This window comes from Esox lucius, chromosome 2 (genome assembly GCF_011004845.1).
Source record: "Esox lucius isolate fEsoLuc1 chromosome 2, fEsoLuc1.pri, whole genome shotgun sequence".
NCBI lineage: Eukaryota > Metazoa > Chordata > Actinopteri > Esociformes > Esocidae > Esox > Esox lucius.
Genome location: NC_047570.1, coordinates 3,122,663 through 3,139,987, shown reverse-complemented (window position 1 = coordinate 3,139,987; position 17,325 = coordinate 3,122,663). Strand labels below are relative to the sequence as shown.

At 41.7% G+C, this 17,325-nt stretch overlaps 1 protein-coding gene across 8 annotated transcripts in view; it reads left to right on the top strand.

Moving 5' to 3' along the window:
- The first annotated feature begins 925 nt into the window (after positions 1 to 925).
- The window catches only part of brsk2b (BR serine/threonine kinase 2b), a 170,848-nt gene continuing 154,448 nt past the window's right edge, over positions 926 to 17,325 (top strand). For all 8 annotated transcript variants that reach the window (XM_020044130.3, XM_020044127.3, XM_020044129.3 and 5 more), the window contains exon 1: positions 926 to 1,350. In XM_020044130.3, coding sequence (XP_019899689.1) covers positions 1,260 to 1,350 — 91 coding nt within the window. In that variant the 5' untranslated portion in view covers positions 926 to 1,259. The remainder of the gene's footprint in view (positions 1,351 to 17,325) is intronic.

Here is a 17,325-nt window from a genome sequence, read left to right as displayed (position 1 = left end):
GGGTGGGTGGGTGGAAGGGTGGGTGGAAAGGAGGGTGGTGTGTGTGTGTGTGAGAGAGAGAGTGATGAGATAGACTGCAGTCATCACCGTGAAGTAGAGACCTACCACTGGTTTAATCAAACCAAGTGCCACAGTGTGACATACAACACACGCACACATGCGCACACACACACACACATACACACACACAAACAAACAAACAATTACATGCCTTTTGTTATTAGTCAGAAAGGAATGTTGAAAATGTCTGGCTTGGAACCTAAAGAGCAGCTAAATTGAAACTCAGTGGGTACCATGGCCCTCAGAGTTATTGGTGGCAGCATTATTTCCATGTCATCCAGAAAATCTCAAAATATTTTCAACATACCAATAACAGGACAGAGGACCTAATTCAGAGGTAGAGAGCTTTGAGAAGAAAGTGAGACCTGATGAGGTTACCCGCAAGGTGGAGCTGAAAGGAGTAGGAGGAGAGGGTGGGACATTGGGACACAACCTGTACAGATGTTCAAACTGACATCAAAGTACTGGAGCGGCTCTGAAGTAGTCTCTCTGAGGACTTAGAGGAGCTTCTGAAAGGGAGCCAGTGATGCTAAAGAGCCAACACACCAGATCTGAAAAACAATTTTTTATAGGAGAATATGCAACCGGAGATATATGTTGATTTACAAATAATATTTTACTATTTTCCTTTGTGTACTTGGTTTGTTCATTTCTCATCTATTTTATCAACAAGTGGTAATGTTTTGCACATAAAATGCAGAAGTTTAAAAAATGAAGTACCTTAGCTCCTATGAGGACCTACCATGCTATGAATCACCATCCTGCTATCCTGTAACGACCTGAATTCAATGATCACCAGCCTCTGCGCTGTGCACGCTGTGCGCATGTGTAGTCCTTCGGATCCGACGTTAGCGTCAGTCAGCACTAAAGCGCTATCCCGTTAGATTCTCCCCTCAACGGATTGTGTCCAAGCTGTGCCCACTGTGCATTGCTTCCTCTCTCTTCAATAGGAAAGGGACGAAAAGAACACAATGTTATCCAGATTCAAAGACGTGCAATTTCAGTAGGCTAGTGAAACAAGTAGAGACGGAGAAGAGTGAACGAATAGATATAGGATAGAGACAGATCTGCTTGAGAGAGGAGGACGCCACCAGAAGAGCAGCAGCCGACTGCGCTGTGGAATAACCTAGTTGATTTGAAACTAGACATTTATATTATAGTTATTATTCTGCGAGACATTTTACTGAATTCCCATAAAAATGACCTCTTCTGGCAAAGACAACAACGCTCACTATATGAACTATGTGGGACCTTATCGTTTGGAAAAGACCCTCGGCAAAGGACAGACAGGTTAGTTATATGGTATAAATATCGTTAATGATGTGTAGACTTTCGCTCCCAAATGCTGTCTTTCAGTGAAGGGACTGGTGTGCTTTTCCTTTTATGGCTTATCCTGATATGGGCTAGGCCATGGGTGCCACTCTGTAGACTATTGCGGTTGGATGGATTTGATTTAGGGTCCACTGGCGTGCTGGTTGGTAGCTTCTTGCTGGTTGGTAGATTGCATTTGACTCACTGCATCTATCAGTCGAAAGCGTTTACTGGGTCAAGGGAAATATTACACAAAACATGTGTGCACTTTAATGTTTGTTATGGTTTTGGAAAGTCCTAAATTTCTGCTTCCAAATAGAAAGGGAATGGGCTAACATGGTCCGCCCTATATAGCCTAGTCAGCAAGACTTCCGTGTGATTATTGCGATATAATCTTTCGTAACTGTCCTTTAAATCGTCATTGCCAGAGCACCAGATGATGGTATCCCAAATCTTGCATGTTTGGGTTGTTACATTGTCGCGTGCGGTTGTATTCGAACAAGCAAACATGTATCGGTTTACAACGTTGCATTGGGGAGACCTGCGCTGCTGATCTCTGCAAAATGAGGCAGGGCACGCTACAGCACTGCACAAGGCTGCAGTACCAGCAGGACGGTATCTCTGTCATTCCCTGTAACGACAAGCACTGCTGTGCAAATACATCAGCAATTGCTAAATACTTTTAATGCCAAATTACTCGCCTATGGAGCATTTTAATAAATGAATAAAAGGTTGACAGTGTTGTGATTTCTCGATTGGTCTTTTTCTTGATTCTTCTTTTGCTATTAGGCTAAAGCAGTTCTGATAAAAAAAATAACGTAGCAGCTTATGGCATTCCTAAAACCATTATTGTGGGTACCAGAAGGATATGGGTGGTCATAGGCTACTTTTTTAGGACCCCCCCCCCCCCCTTCACACACACACACACAGGCATGAATAATTGATATGAAAGCAATTAAGTAGTAAGGTTAATTTATACAGGTTTAATGGATTGTGACAGGAACCGTTTGATGGATGTACAATTCCTAATCAATTAATCTAATTTAATTATTCCCAATTTTGTCTATGCTTTATATTTCAAATTTTTTATGATCTGCCTTCCAGCTGTCGTTCATATGGATGCTCCCTTTTATTATCTGCCTTGTTCTGTTCTTTCAGTCGCTAGTTAAATCAAATCCAACCACTTCCAAGGCCGTGAAGAGTTTTGGGTGACATGTCCCAGCTGTGCTGAACCGCGTTTGTCATTAGATTAAAAGTCACGCATGCGTGTGGTTGGCCACAGCCACCCCCCATGGCACTGCATTCTTTATGAGATTAGGGGGTGCATACAGTAGCCTATTGTAATTCTCTCTCTCACACACACACACACACACACATATGCAGTAATCCTTACTCCAAATCCCTCACTGTTTACAGAGCTGAAAACCAAAAAGTGGCACAGTTATATTTTGGCCATTCAGGTTAGTAACATCACAAATAATTTGGACACAGGCAATTTCATATTAACAGAACGAAGGTGGCTCTTGCTTGTGCCTGTAGCATAGCATGGTTTGTTTGACGTTGTAATTATTGGAGTTCTTCAGAACCTTTTTTAAAGGACAAATCACCATTGTTTTTGGTAAGATATATTTTAACTTACTGCACAAGCCTGATTTGAATTTTCTGCATTATATGATGGGACAACATTACACCAATACACTTAGTTCACATTTCCCTGGCATCCTTGGCACACATTAGCACTGAATGTACTTGAAAGCTGCTGGTGGCATTTACGTCCATCCATTCTCACATGAATGCCTGCTTTCTGGGTACCATCTGCACCTGTGTCCTTGCATACCATAGGTGCTCAGTGATCCACAACAACCACTTCCACCCACACTCATCCAGTCATCTCTCCCAACCACACTACCCTTTAGGCTGTGTATGTGGCATCCTAACTTCCTTAGCAGACCAACATCTTCTACCTCGACCTCTCAGCTATCAACCCCTTGGCCCTTTTTTTCTTACACCGAACAAGATCTTACAGTGCCACCATATTTTGGACCAACGTTACGTTTTTACAACATATATGTTTTTTCGACCTATAATTCAACTGCATTCATCCCTGGTGCTTACAGGTTTTGCCGTGGTGTGAAAACAGAGACAGCTCGACAGGGTAGCAGCGTAGACATATATTCCTCAACTAGTTAAGGTCAAGGCTAATGCTTAGGGGCCCCCATAAAAACGGAGAAAGGGAACTACGTTACACAAGTAGCGAATTGCACCAGAGTTGTCGATGACGACGACAGAGTGGAGCATGCTGACGGCTCAGGGGCTTGCGGGTTCAATCCTGGGTGCTTCGCTTTTAAAAGGTCTGCGTTGGGTGACTGCAAAATAAATTTTTTGGCATTGGGGGAACAAACGCAGAGTATTGAAGTTGAGATGTGGTGAACCCTTCACCCCGCCACCTTGCACTCTGAGTCTCTCCCCTTGCTCCCTCAATGGAGGTCACATGTTTAGTGATTGTGTCGTCTTTTACCCATGTCCTCCTCCAGGGCTCCAGTGTCCATCCTGACTATGACTCTACATCCTGAAATAACTCGAAAGCGGAGCCGGGCCGCAAGCGGGAACGTGCTGCTCTTTGAATTCCCAGTGAATGTGTGTGAAACTGTGCGTGTGCGCTTCCTAGTATATCTGTGTCCACTGACAATGTGTGTTTTTGTTTCAGAATCTGTGTGCGTCCACGCACGTGTTACCAATATTAGACCATTGACAATGTGTGTTTTCATTTCAAATTGTGTGTTTGTGTGTTCTGGTAGGGGTTTGAGGCTGAGTTAGAAGTTGGTGGCTGTTTTAAAAAAAAAAAATTCACTCTCATGTGCAGAGAGTGTGGAGGCCAGACCATATGTCATCAACCTCCCATTACAGGAGCTTAGGTGAGGCCAGCGTGTGTTTGTCTCCTGCATGTGGGTGTGGGCACATGTGCGTGCGTATCACACACAGAGCTTACACGCATCCCCAAGGGGCCAGGATTTAAAGAGGAATCCATTTAGCCCTATTTCAGTTTCTTCCTCAAATGAGTATGGCCTCTCTTTTACCCCCCCCGCCACAAGATTTCAAGATAATATTATTGTGACCCACTATATGTAATTTTAAATACACTGTTTTTTAAAAATCAAGGACTCAATCCATTCAAATAGAAATCACTGGGAAACAATGACTCCTTTGTTCAATGTGGCACTTGAAAATGTGTCTAATCGAACAGATAGTATGAATGAAAGGTTTTGGGAGGAATTGTTGTGTGGCTTTTTTTTTGTCTTCTAGAGGGGCCAAACTGGAGGCGTTTTGCCAAGAAGAACTGTCTAGCTGGGCAGGGTTGGAACAATTAGTATGTGTTTTCATTTGTAAAAGCTTGGAGCCTCCTTTTTAAGGCAGGGTTGGCCCCCATTTGTGTCAGCCTGTGTGTGTGTGTGTCGGTCAGCATCAGTGGGGATGGTTGTCATGGTTTCATCCTCCTTCTCTGACAATGGCCATGCTTACCATACTGGAGATCACAGCGAGACTGCAGCCGCCAAGCTTTTTATATCCCTACCTCCTCCTCCTTCTCTATCCTTCTCTCCCATACTAGCCCCTCTCCATCTTCTTCTCTTTGCTCACCCCTTTTATAGCAGTTCTCTTCTTCTTTCATCTATTCCAGTCTATCACTTTCATTCTCTCTATCTCTTGGTGTGTGTCTCTTTCTGGTTGTGTGTCTTGGTGTGTCTCTCCCTTGTTACCTCAACCTGTCTCTCACTCTGTCTCTCTTTCTCAGTGTGTCTCTGTCATCTCAATTTACATTTTAATGTATTGTCATTGGAAACATTGGTTTGCCAAAGCAAGTGGAAGTTAAAAAAGATAATGGATGACAAAATAAAAATAAATCTTACTTGTTTTAAATAACTTAAATTCTAAGTAAAATTTCAAATTTTTGACCTGTGTAATTTCTGAGAGTGGCAAATGTGGTCATACATTTGGCACGAGGTCAGAAAGTGCAGCTCTGTTTCCACCTAATTTTGTGGGCTGAGTGCACATAGTCTGAGAGCCAGGTCTGCCTATGTTGACCTGTCTTAGTAACAAGTCCATGCTCACTAAATCTGCACATAGTTAAGATTTTCCATAATTTGTGGTCAGTCACAGTGGTCAACACTTTTTCTTGGACATTCTTACTCTGAGTTTCTTGCCTTGTCTTTCAATCTCTTCTTCTCTCACTCTCTTTGTGTATCTCTTTCTTATGTCTTTCTCTGTTCTCCTCATCTCTCTGCTCTCTCTATCACTTTTCTCCCCCTCCCTTTCTGGCATACTTCCATTCTCTGCACTCTGGCATACTTTCATTCTCCACACTCTCTGGCATACTTCCATTCCCCACACTCTCTGGCCTCTTCAGTGTTTGCCTTGTGTTTTGTGTTTTGCTTAGTGATCTCAGATGGATGAGAAAAAAGAATGCATCCGTTTCCCCCTGTACATGAGAGGTCGATCTGGGACTGAGAGGTCGATCTGGGACTGAGCATACTGTCTTTCTCTGGATCACTCCGATTGAGCTCATTAGACAGTACTGTCATTTACCACGAATGCTCTGAAAGAGTAAAGGGTCCCGCAGGACGGAAGGGGTGGAGGGAAGGGGTCCTCTACCCAGATGGCTGTGTTTCAGTTGCCTGATACAGCTTCATTATCAGCTGGTTGCAGGTGTGTGTGTGTGTGTGTGTGTGTGTGCATGTGTATGTTTGTGCATCCATGCGTGTGTATGCATGCTGGTGTGTGCACTGAGACGAAAGGGAACGGATCTCTGAATCATATCTATTTCACTCTGTGTAGCTTATGGGAAAAGGAATCCATTAAACGTATACAAACAGGTTAATCTGTTTCAACAGTTGAATTTGACACATACACTTACTGAACAGTTCCACTTGATTCAATATTCATTATTCATAGAAGAGGACAATTTCGGCAATATATTCTCCCAGGATATCCTTTGGGGATTGATGCCTTGTTAGAGAACCCCTTTTGGCAAGGACAGGGTTAATGAAAGAAATTATTGGTTGAATGTATCTCGTGTGTGTGTGTGTGGAGGGGTGGTTTCCATGGCAACCATGGGAATGCTCTCCCTCCTTCTTCGGTTGTTTGAATGGTTGGATATACCTAGGTCTGTCTTTGTTGGTGTCTCTTTTAGCTTCAGCCTCAATTTCATCTGTCTGAGGTGTTTGCTTGAACCATCCATTGAACAGTGGATGAAACCAGATAGGAAGCCAGGGTTTGATCAAATTCTAGTACCAGTCAAAATTCGGTGCAGGTTGACATTTAGTGCTCCACAACCCTGAAAGCTAATTCCCCTTTCTCAGCTAGAATAATTCAGTCGTAACTCCACAACATTCCCTTCAGTCATTAACCTTACACAATAAAGCGTCAAAAGGAGGGAGTCAACAGGGAAAAGGAGAAAGATGATCTTAGAAGAACTCCTTAGGGACTATGTTGACTCTCAAGGGAGGGCATGAGGTGAAACAAGAATTAGTGTAACAAGGCATTGGCACCGAACACAAAATATGCTTCCTCTAGTCAATACACGTCAATGCACACCTAAGGTAGGGACAACCTTGGTCTTAGCAGGACTGGTGGCAGTCTGCATTAATGGTTTGGTATCTAAGATAGGACAACCTCAGTCTTTGCAAGTCTTGTGGTGGTCTTCAGTAAAGGGGTGGTCTCTGAATTGGCGTTGTACATGGTGTGATCAAATGATACGACAACTGAAAACCATGCATTTTACTGTACAATCAGTGATATAGTGGTGAAACAAAGTTTACTGCTATTTTCGATTGATAGTATACCTTTGCAGGAGATATGCATTGAATGTATAGAGAGCTTGTCTTTTTACTGCAAATGTGATCAGAGTTTAAACACCATTCATCATTACACAATAGATGTTATGGAATGGCTCTTGAAAGTGGCAATGCTTTGGCACGTTTATGGTAATCAGATAATGGTAATGAACCAGATATGTCCTGGTTGATGAATATCTTTCAGTACACATTCACAGTGTGTATTTGTGTGTGCGTGTGATTCATTAACATTTCTCATCAACTGGATAAAAGGGGATAATCATTGAGGTAGTTGTGAGAAGAGACAAAATTAATGATGCATGAATAAAAACTTTTCTGAACACATGAAAAATCTTTGAAATCTTGGGAAAAGCAAAAGAACAAAGAGTGTTTATGATATATCCAGCTAGGAGAGATGATTTTAGTTTGATTCAATTATTTCTCCCTACATGCACATGCACGCGCACACAAGGTTCAAGGGCTGCCTCAGCTAGCCCAATCATTGGTGTCATTGCTGTATTTTTTTGTCCCTTGCCTGTGGCATTCCCTCATTAACAAGCTGCTCTAGGTGTGACTTGGCACACACTCATTGAAATATTTCACACTGCTGCGTCAAGGTGTGTTTTGCCTCACCGTCTGGGGCCAGTGTTCTTTACTCCTGGTCCTGGGTGACTTTTGTCCTAAATAATCCAATACTAACACACGTGTTTTATCCAATCAAGGGGTTGAGGATGTGTTCATTACCATAGTAATTATTTCAATGGTTATTTGTGGTGTTTTGTGTGTAAGTTTAAAGGTGACTGCATAGCCTAGTGGTTAGAGCATCTGACCGATACCAAAATCGTTGCTAGACTGAATCTCTGAGCTGGCAAGGTGAAAGATCTGTTTTGTCCCTGAGCAAAGCAGATAACCCTAATTGCTCACATGTTGTTACTGATAATGAGAATGTGTTTTCAGTTTAACCTACACTACCATTCAAAAGTTTGGGGTAACTTAGATATTGCCTTGTTTTTGATAGAAAGTCATATTTTCTTTCCATTAAAATAACATAAAATGTATCTGAAATACAGTGTAGACAATGATGTAAATGACTATTGTGGCTGGAAATTTCTGATTTTTAATGAAGTGTTCTTAGGCCCATTAACAGAAACCATCAGTCCTATATACCAATGGCACATTGTGTTTGCTAATCCAAGTCATTTTAAAAGGCTAATTGATCATTAGAAAACCCTTTTATAACTATATTATCACAGTTGAAAATTGTTGTGCTGATTAAAGGATAGTTTTATTGCTTTTTTAAACTAGTTGAGTATTGTGGATTCGATTGCAGGCTCAAAATGGCTAGAGACAAAGAACTTTCTTCTGAAACTCAACTTCATTCTTGTTTATTAAATGAATCTCAGACTTGTCAATAAAAAGAAAAGCTTAACATGGGCAAAAGAACACAGACATTCGACAGAGGAAAACTGGAGAACATTGTTATGGACAAACAAAAAAAAATTCTGATGTTTGGATCACAAAGAAGAACATATGTGAGAGGCAGACCAAATGAAAAGATACTGGAGGACTGAGTCTTTCAAGCAGGGGTGGCTATGTAATGGTTTAAGGGTGCTTTTTGTGTCAGTAAAGTGGGAGGTCTGTACAAGGTAAAAGGGATCTTGAAGAAGGAAGGCTGTCACTCAGTTGTGGTATATAAGAAGTGTCCATCAAGTATAGTGGGGAGAACAAGTATTTGATACACTGCAGATTTTGCAAGTTTCCCACTTACAAAGCCTGTAGAAGTCTGTAATTTTTGTCTTAGGTACTCTTCAACTGTGAGTGACGGGATCTAAAAATCCAGAAAATCACATTGTGTGATTTTTAAGTAATTAATTTGCATTTTATTGCATGACATAAGTATTTGATACATCAGAAAATTAGAACTTAATATTTGGTACAGAAACCTTTTTTGCAATTACAGAGAACATACGTTTCCTGTAGTTCTTGACCAGGTTTGCACACACTGCATCAGGGATTTTGGCCCACTCCTCCATACAGACCTTCTCCAGATACTTCAGGTTTCGGGGCTGTCGCTGGGCAATACAGACTTTCAGCTCCCTCCAAAGATGTTCTATTGGTTTCAGGTCTGGAGACTGGCTAGGCCACTCCAGGACGTTGAGATGCTTCTTACGGAGCCACTCCTTAGTTGCCCTGGCTGTGTGTTTCGGGTCGTTGTCATGCTGGAAGACCCAGTCACGACCCGTCTTCAATGCTCATTCTGAGGGAAGGAGATTGTTGGCCAAGATCTCGCGATACATGGCCCCATCCATCTTCCCCTCAATACGGTGCAGTCGCCCTGTCCCCTTTACAGAAAAGCATCCCCAAAGAATGATGTTTCCACCTCCATGCTTCACGTTTGGGATGGTGTTCTTGGGGTTTACTCATCCTTCTTCTTCCTCCAAACACGGCGAGTGGAGTTTAGACCAAAAAGCAACATTTTTGTCTCATCAGACCACATGACCTTCTCCCATTCCTCCTCTGGATCATCCAGATGGTCATTGGAATACTTCAGACGGGCCTGGACATGCGCTGGCTTGAGCAGGGGAACCTTGCGTGCGCTGCAGGATTTTAATCTATGACAGCATAGTGTGTAACTAATGGTTTTCTTTGAGACTGTGGTCCCAGCTCTCCTGCCGTGTAGTTCCTCATGATCATTGATGCCCCACAAGGTGAGATCTTGCATGGAGCCCCAGACCGAGGGAGATTGATCGTCATCTTGAACTTCTTCCATTTTCTAATAATTGCGCCAACAGTTGTTGCTTTCTCACCAAGCTGATTGCCTATTGTCCTGTAGCCCATCCCAGCCTTGTGCAGGTCTAGAATTTTATTCCTGATGTCCTTACACAGCTCTCTGGTCTTGGCCATTGTGGAGAGGTTGGAGTCTGTTTGATTGAGTGTGTGGGCAGGTGTATTTTATACAGGTAAAAAGTTCAAACAGGTGCAGCTAATACAGGTAATGAGTGGAGAACAGGAGGGCTTTTTAAAGAAAAACTAATAGCTCTGTGAGAGACGGAATTCTTACTGGTTGGTAGGTGATCAAATACTTATGTCATGCAATAAAATGCAAATTTATTATTAAAAAATCATACAATGTGATTTTCTAGGTTTTTGTACCTATGAAAAAAATTACAGACCTCTACATTCTTTGTTAAATATGAAAACCTTCAAAATCGGCAGTGTATCAAATACTTGTTCTCCCCAATGTATGTACATTTGAAGTCAGAAGTTTACATACACCTTAGGCAAATAAATTTAAACTCAGTTGTTCAGAATTCCTGACATTAAATCCTAGTAAAACATTCCCTGTCTTAGATCAGTAAGGATCACCACTTTATTTTAAGAATGTGAAATGTCAGAATAATAGTTGAGAGAATGACTGATTTCAGCTTTTATTTCTTTCATCAAACTCCCAAAAGTTTACTTTACTCTGTTAGTATTTGGTAGCATTTCTTTTAAATTGTTTAACTTAGGTCAAACATTTTGAGTAGCCTTCCACAAGACTTCCAAGTATAAGTAGGGGGAATTGTGGCCCATTCCTCCTGACAGAACTGGTGTAACTGAGTCAGGTTTGTAGGCCTCCTTACTCGCACATGCTTTTTCAGTTCTTCCCACAAAACTTATATAGGTTTGAGGTCAGTGCTTCATGATGGCCTTTATGAATGCCTTGACTTTGTTGTCCTGAAGCCATTTTGCCACAACTTTGGAAGTATTCTTGGGGAGGTATAACTTCCTGACTGATATCTTGATGTTGCTTCAATATATCCACAAAGGTTTCCTTTCTCATGATGCCATCTACTTTGTGAAGTGCACCAGTCTTTCCAGTCCCTCCTGCAGCAAAGCACCCACAAAACATGGTGCTTCACGGTTGGGAGGGTGTTCTTCGGCTTGCAAACCTCCCCCCTTTTCCTCTAAACATATGGTCACTGTGGCCAAACTTTTCCATTTTTGTTTCATCAGATCAGAGGAAATTTCTTCAAAAAGTTGGATCTTTGTCCCCAGGTACAGTTGCAAACTGTAGTCTGGCTTTTTTATGGTGTTTTTGGAGCAAGGGCTTCTTCCCTGTTGAGCAGTTCTTTAGTTTATGTCAATATAAGACACGTTTTACTGTAGATATAGATATTTCTGTATGTTTTCTCCACCATCTTCACAAGGTCCTTGCTGTTGTTCTGGGGTTCATTTGCACTTTTTGCACCAAAGTATGTTCATCTCTAGGACACAGAATGCGTCTCCTTTCTGAGCGATATGATGGCTGCATGGTCCCATGGTGTTTATACAGTACTTGTATACTATTATTTGAACTGACAGATAAACGTGGTACGTTCAGGTGCTTGGAAATGGCTCCCAAGGATGAACCAGACTTGTAGAGGTCTACAGTTTCTTTTCTCAGGTATTTGCTGATATCTTTTGATTTCTTTTCTTTTGATTTTCCCATCTTGTCAAGCAAAAAGGCACTGAGTTTGAAGGTAGGCCTAGAAGTACATCCACAGATACACCTCCAATTGACTCAAATTATGTCTATTAGCCTTTAAGAAACTTCAAGCCATGACATCATTTTCTGGAATTTTCCAAGCTGTTTAACAGCACAGTCAACTTAGTGTATTGTTTGTAAGTGTATATAAGTGAAATAATCAGTCTGTAACCAATTCACGGAAAGGTTACTTGTGACATGTACAAAGTAGATGTCCTGACTGACTTGCCCAAACTATAGTTTGTTGAAATCTGTAGAGTAGTTGAAAAATGAGTTTTAATTACTTCAACCTAAGTGTATGTAAACATTTGACTTCAACTTTATGTGTGTATATACAGCTCCAGAAAAAATTAAGAGACTGCTGCACCTTTTTCTTTCCTTTCCAAAAAAGTCAAAAAGGAAGGTTTTGAGTGAGGAACAGAATGGTTAAAATTAAGAGACCACTGCAAATTGAACGCTTCTGTTCCTCACTCAAAACTTTCCTTCTCAACTTTTTTTGAAAGGAAAGAAAAAGGTGCAGTGGTCTCTAAGTTTCTGAGCTGTATATATGTTGATAATGAGTTAATTGGTCAAGAGGCTTTAATTAGTGTCTTAGTGGCTGTTTCAGTTTTTGACATTAAGTAGTTGAGAGACATAAAGACTTAAAAAAACTAAGACTGACAAGATAAACCGCTGCAACACATCCTCAACAACGAAGATGTTAAACTGAATGAAGACTCATTTATAACCATGAAAATATATTTCCAGGCATTTTTTATACTTAACTCGACTGTGAAGTGGGGAAAGACAATCAGCACAGTTTTTGATACAGTGTTAACTGTGCACTGCAGGCAGTGGCACATTGTTGGCCTATAAAACACTCTCCAGGGACTACCCGCCAGAGTCAACTTGATTTTTACCAGGTACTTGTTTTTGACTAGCAGGTATAAGGAATAGGCTACCATTTTGAGAGAGCATTTGTTTCACCCTATATATCCTGACAAATACAGGACGGCTTTCTGTCAGCTCCTTGGAGATTCCTCTCCTGTCTTCATCTCTTCTCTACTCTTCTGGGTCTAAGCTTCATTACTTCTCCTGTCGTTTATGTACGGCCACGTGTGCTGTATTTATCCTGGGTCAATTATCTTTATTATCTGGTAGTCGGAGGTTTAATCGACTCTGCAACGCTGCGGAACCGTGTGCACGGACTGTTAATGATGACGCTGACGTGTTGGACACCCGTGTGTGCATGTGTGCATGTGTGCGTGCGTGCATGTGTGCGTGTATGCTGTGTTGTTCTGTGTGGCTGCATAAGTCTGTGTTCATTTGTCTACCCACTTTCATAAAGGACTTAGTATTCACAGTATGTTTGGTGTGTTGGAAATGACCTCCATAAGTTTCTGTAGGCGTAAGATGAACTTGAGCAGTTATGATACAGGTAACTACAGCACTAGGCGCCATCCCTGTTAATCATTGACAGCGCTGTACGTGAACAAGGCTCAGCTCTGCCAATGAGTATTATGGAGAAGTGATTACCCTTCTAGTATCTAAAGTCACTTGGAGGTATTTTTGGAAGGAAACATGTCAATGGACAGGGATTGTGTGGGTGTGTGGGCAACACAATTGAGACTACTCATATTTTTAACCCAGTTATATGTATAATATAGTAATATGACCCCAAATGCATCATCAGGAGGGACAACACTGCCCACCCACTGCTATCACAATGACATAAAAAATCCCACAGACTAGCCCTCACACAGTTATCACAGATTTAAGCCAACAGTTCATGGGCTAGCCTATCCACAGGTATCACAGATAGCAAACAGGCTATAGCCTAGCCGATCTAACACTAACACAAATCAATAACAGCCTATAGACTAGCCAGTCCAGCGCTAATGGTGATTCCTAACGTCCAATAGGCAAGCCTAACCACTGCTAAAACAGGTAGCTGACAACCAATGGCCTTGCTCATCCACCGCTTAGTTAGATAGCCCATCTTGGGCTAATACAGCCACATTCAATTGGGACCAATTGAAAGGCTCAATCAATAGCTGTTAATCAAATTGGAATGGGTTATAGCTTCAGATAAGCCCCTTATGGCTCTGCAGACCTCTTCCCTCAGCCAAAAAAAACGTAATGAAATTGAGCACAAATCCGACTTGGCCCTTCTCTGCACTCTCTCTGCTCTCTCTCTCTCTCTCTCTCTCTCTCTCTCTCTCTCTCCAGCCTCTCTCTCTCTCTCTCTCCAGCCTCTCTCTCTATCTCCTCATTCTGGCACTCATCCTTTTCCAAAAGCAATCTGGACTTTTCCCCTGAGTCAGCGCTTGTGCTGTCCAAGAGGAGAGTGAAGTGTGCGGGGGAAATTATAATTTAAATAGATGTTTTACTTCTCTCTCTCTCTCTCTCTCTCCCTCGCTCACTCGCTCTCTATCCAAGCCACACGCCAAGTTAACTTTCTTAGTGCTTATATGTAAGGTACCAGCTACACAAGTTGATTCTGGCCTCCTTTTAAAAAGTCTCTACAGCAACTCGGACATGAAGTCACGCGACCCTCCTACCATGCGCTCAGAACAAAATTAGAAGCTAACATTGCCATTGACATCAGTAGGAAACGTCGATTCGACAGCTGAACATTTGCAATTGTGCTGTCAAGGAATTAAGGCTAACTGCAATATTGATCTGAATAAGAGTGTCTGACAGATTTTAAAAATGGAAATAAAATATTATAATTTCCATCTTTGAATGGATGGAAATCTGTCAATTCTGTTCAAATGACTAGAAAACAGTACCTGCTGACTTTGCACTAAATCCATACAAACATATAGTAATAGAACGGTATAGTAAAGTAATGATGTTAAATAAATACAGTTTATTTAACACAATTGAAAATCATCGTTGTATTGTCAAAGTGCAAGGCCCCTAGAACTTGACAATCACAGAAGCAGTAGAGCAAATTTGCCCCTGGACACTTGCCCCAGACTAACATTATCCCCTGTTTAAACTTAGCAGTTTTGCATTTGTTAGTGGATCTGTCCCTGAGGGTAATTGCTTACCCAGAGCTAGTCAGAATTGTGAAGTGTATTTGCTCTACCAGGACTCAAACACTAAAGCCTATTGGCCACACAGATGGCCCTAGATGTATTCTGTGTGCTGTCAGCACCCCTGCATAGGCGTCTTTCCAGATGGCCCATGAGCGACAGCATGTGTAAAGTGGCTGCCTAGCCCTGGAGACCTGTGGCCCCAGCACAAACATCCAATCATGTGGCATAATCAAATTAGGGTTGGGGGGGTCAACGAGTGAGAATCTCACTTAATGCCGCTTTACTGGTAATGATCATGAAAGGTACCAGTTTTTCACCGGCCCTGTATGTCTGTGTGTGTGTAATATATATGTGAGTATTTGTCCTGCGATGTATTGTTGACACGGAGGTGGAGCAGCAATAGCAGCAATGGGCTGCAGAGTCTCTGTGGACGCATGCATATACTTTATTTTCATTTCTTTATTTTCTTCTCTATCTATCTCTCTCTCTGTCTTTCTCTCTTTCACACACCCACTAGACGAGCTTCCCTCGGCATGGCAACAGCGGCGCCTCAAAGCAGTCCTTCTATGTGTGTTTGTGTGCGTGGAAGGAATCCTCAATTTCTTGTGATCTGTAAACTGCATCAGTGCTCCTCCCCCTGTGAATCGTCCTGTTGCCTGCCTGCTTGCAAGCCAGATTTCTTGCCCCAGAAACACAGCTGAAGCATTCATCTCAACTCTACACTGTTTGCCATGTCAGAGAACAAAAAAACGACCTGGATTGCAATGTGTTATTTATTTCGTTCTGCGTTGCTCCCCTGTAGCCATGGTTACATGCAAGTGCGGGTGTTTGTGTGTGAAATGCAGTTCTATCTCGAAGCTGGGTTGTAGGCATGAGGCATAGGCGGAAATCCCAGGGGAGAAGGGGGGGACATGACTCCCCCTATCCTGACTACCATGACCCCCCCCCCCCCCCCCAAATATATCACTGTTAACATAACTGTAATTGCAATACTATTACTAATATACAGAGAAAGCACTTGTGCTCATTATAGACACTTAATAGTGCGTTTTTAAGTTTCAAAAGATTGCAACCCCCTGCCCTTTGCCTCACAATGGTTTAATCCACTGACCCCCAGACCTCAGCAGTGGCACATCGTGCAGGTAGTGGTACAATGCATGTGTGGGATGTGACAGTCTGTTGTTGATGGCAGATTTTTAGTAAGTAGTTGAAACATAGGATATGTTACACATTTCTTTACTTCTACCACTCAATACAGTAAAACACATTTATAACCATCACCAGCCTTCATTTTCACTGCATTGAATTACAGGTCACACTTTGTTAGCCAGCGGTTAGCTGACATTTGCTAGCTAGCTACCGTAACGTCAACCAGTGTTTACAGCTGTTTGAATTCGATTCAATGAGAGATGCTTGCTATGCAATGTATGTAGTGTTCCTTAGCTGGCAAGGTGACAGTGTTCGTGTCAACCGTCAGAAAGGCACTCAATGTACGTAGCTAACATCCAGTAAGTTTGTTTTATGTTGATAGGGTTCACACACAACAGCTGAATTTGCAGAGCTACAGTAGCAAGCAAACCAAGGGCGCATGTGTGAGTGATGAAACAGACAGGCGTTTATATTGTTTTTTACATTTGACTGGGGCAGATCTAGTTAGGCAGAAATGTCACGAACTGACTCATGGCAAAGGTGGCATCATATGACAGTGCCATGTTTAAAGTAACTGAGCTCTTCAGTAGGACACAATGTCCTGCCAATATTTGTCTATGGAGATTTCATGGCTATGTGCTGGACTATATGCACTTGTGAGCAACGGGTGTGGCTGAAACATCTGATCTCAATAATTAGTAGGAGTGTCCACATTTGGTCATGTAGTGTATATCCTTATCAACATTAGGATCTCACTGGATAATATTAAATAAATATAAAGCATGTAAACATGTTGTACAAGACATTACATTTGAAGCCCCACACCAGAAGACAGTCCCACACATATTTTGATGTAATTCTTGTCAGACTGGAAATTTAGGTGCCACAGCATTTGATGCAGCAGGCTGCTAATACAGAGTATATTAAAAAGTCAGGGGTGGGAATATTCTGGTATTTAAAATGGGAAACAACTATAAACAAATACGAGACTGAATGCCCTATTACAGTAAAAAAAAAGAAAGCATAATACACTATAAGGTGTGGTTTCCTTACATTGATTTAGGCTAATCAAGGTATAAGGCACTGAGATTTTCGATTTTCAGTACAGGACTTGGCTTGACAGGGAAACTATGGGTAAGTTTAGTACTTATAAAATAAAATACAGATGGCATGTTTGTAAACAACTTGGGTTTGAAAAATTTTATTAACAGATTACTTTAATACATAGTGTTTTGTTGTTGCATTTGACTACAGAAAAGCTTAATCATAGGTCACCATGTTGGAGAAGAGGGAGATCAGATACAGACAGGTTTCCCACCAGTGATTACCAGTTTAAGGGCCTGTGTGGTAAATTCTGTCATCCTATTTGGTTACTATAGCACCATGGGCTCCAGAAAAATAACACCATGGGCTTGATTAAAAAACAACGTGGTCATATTTAAATAAA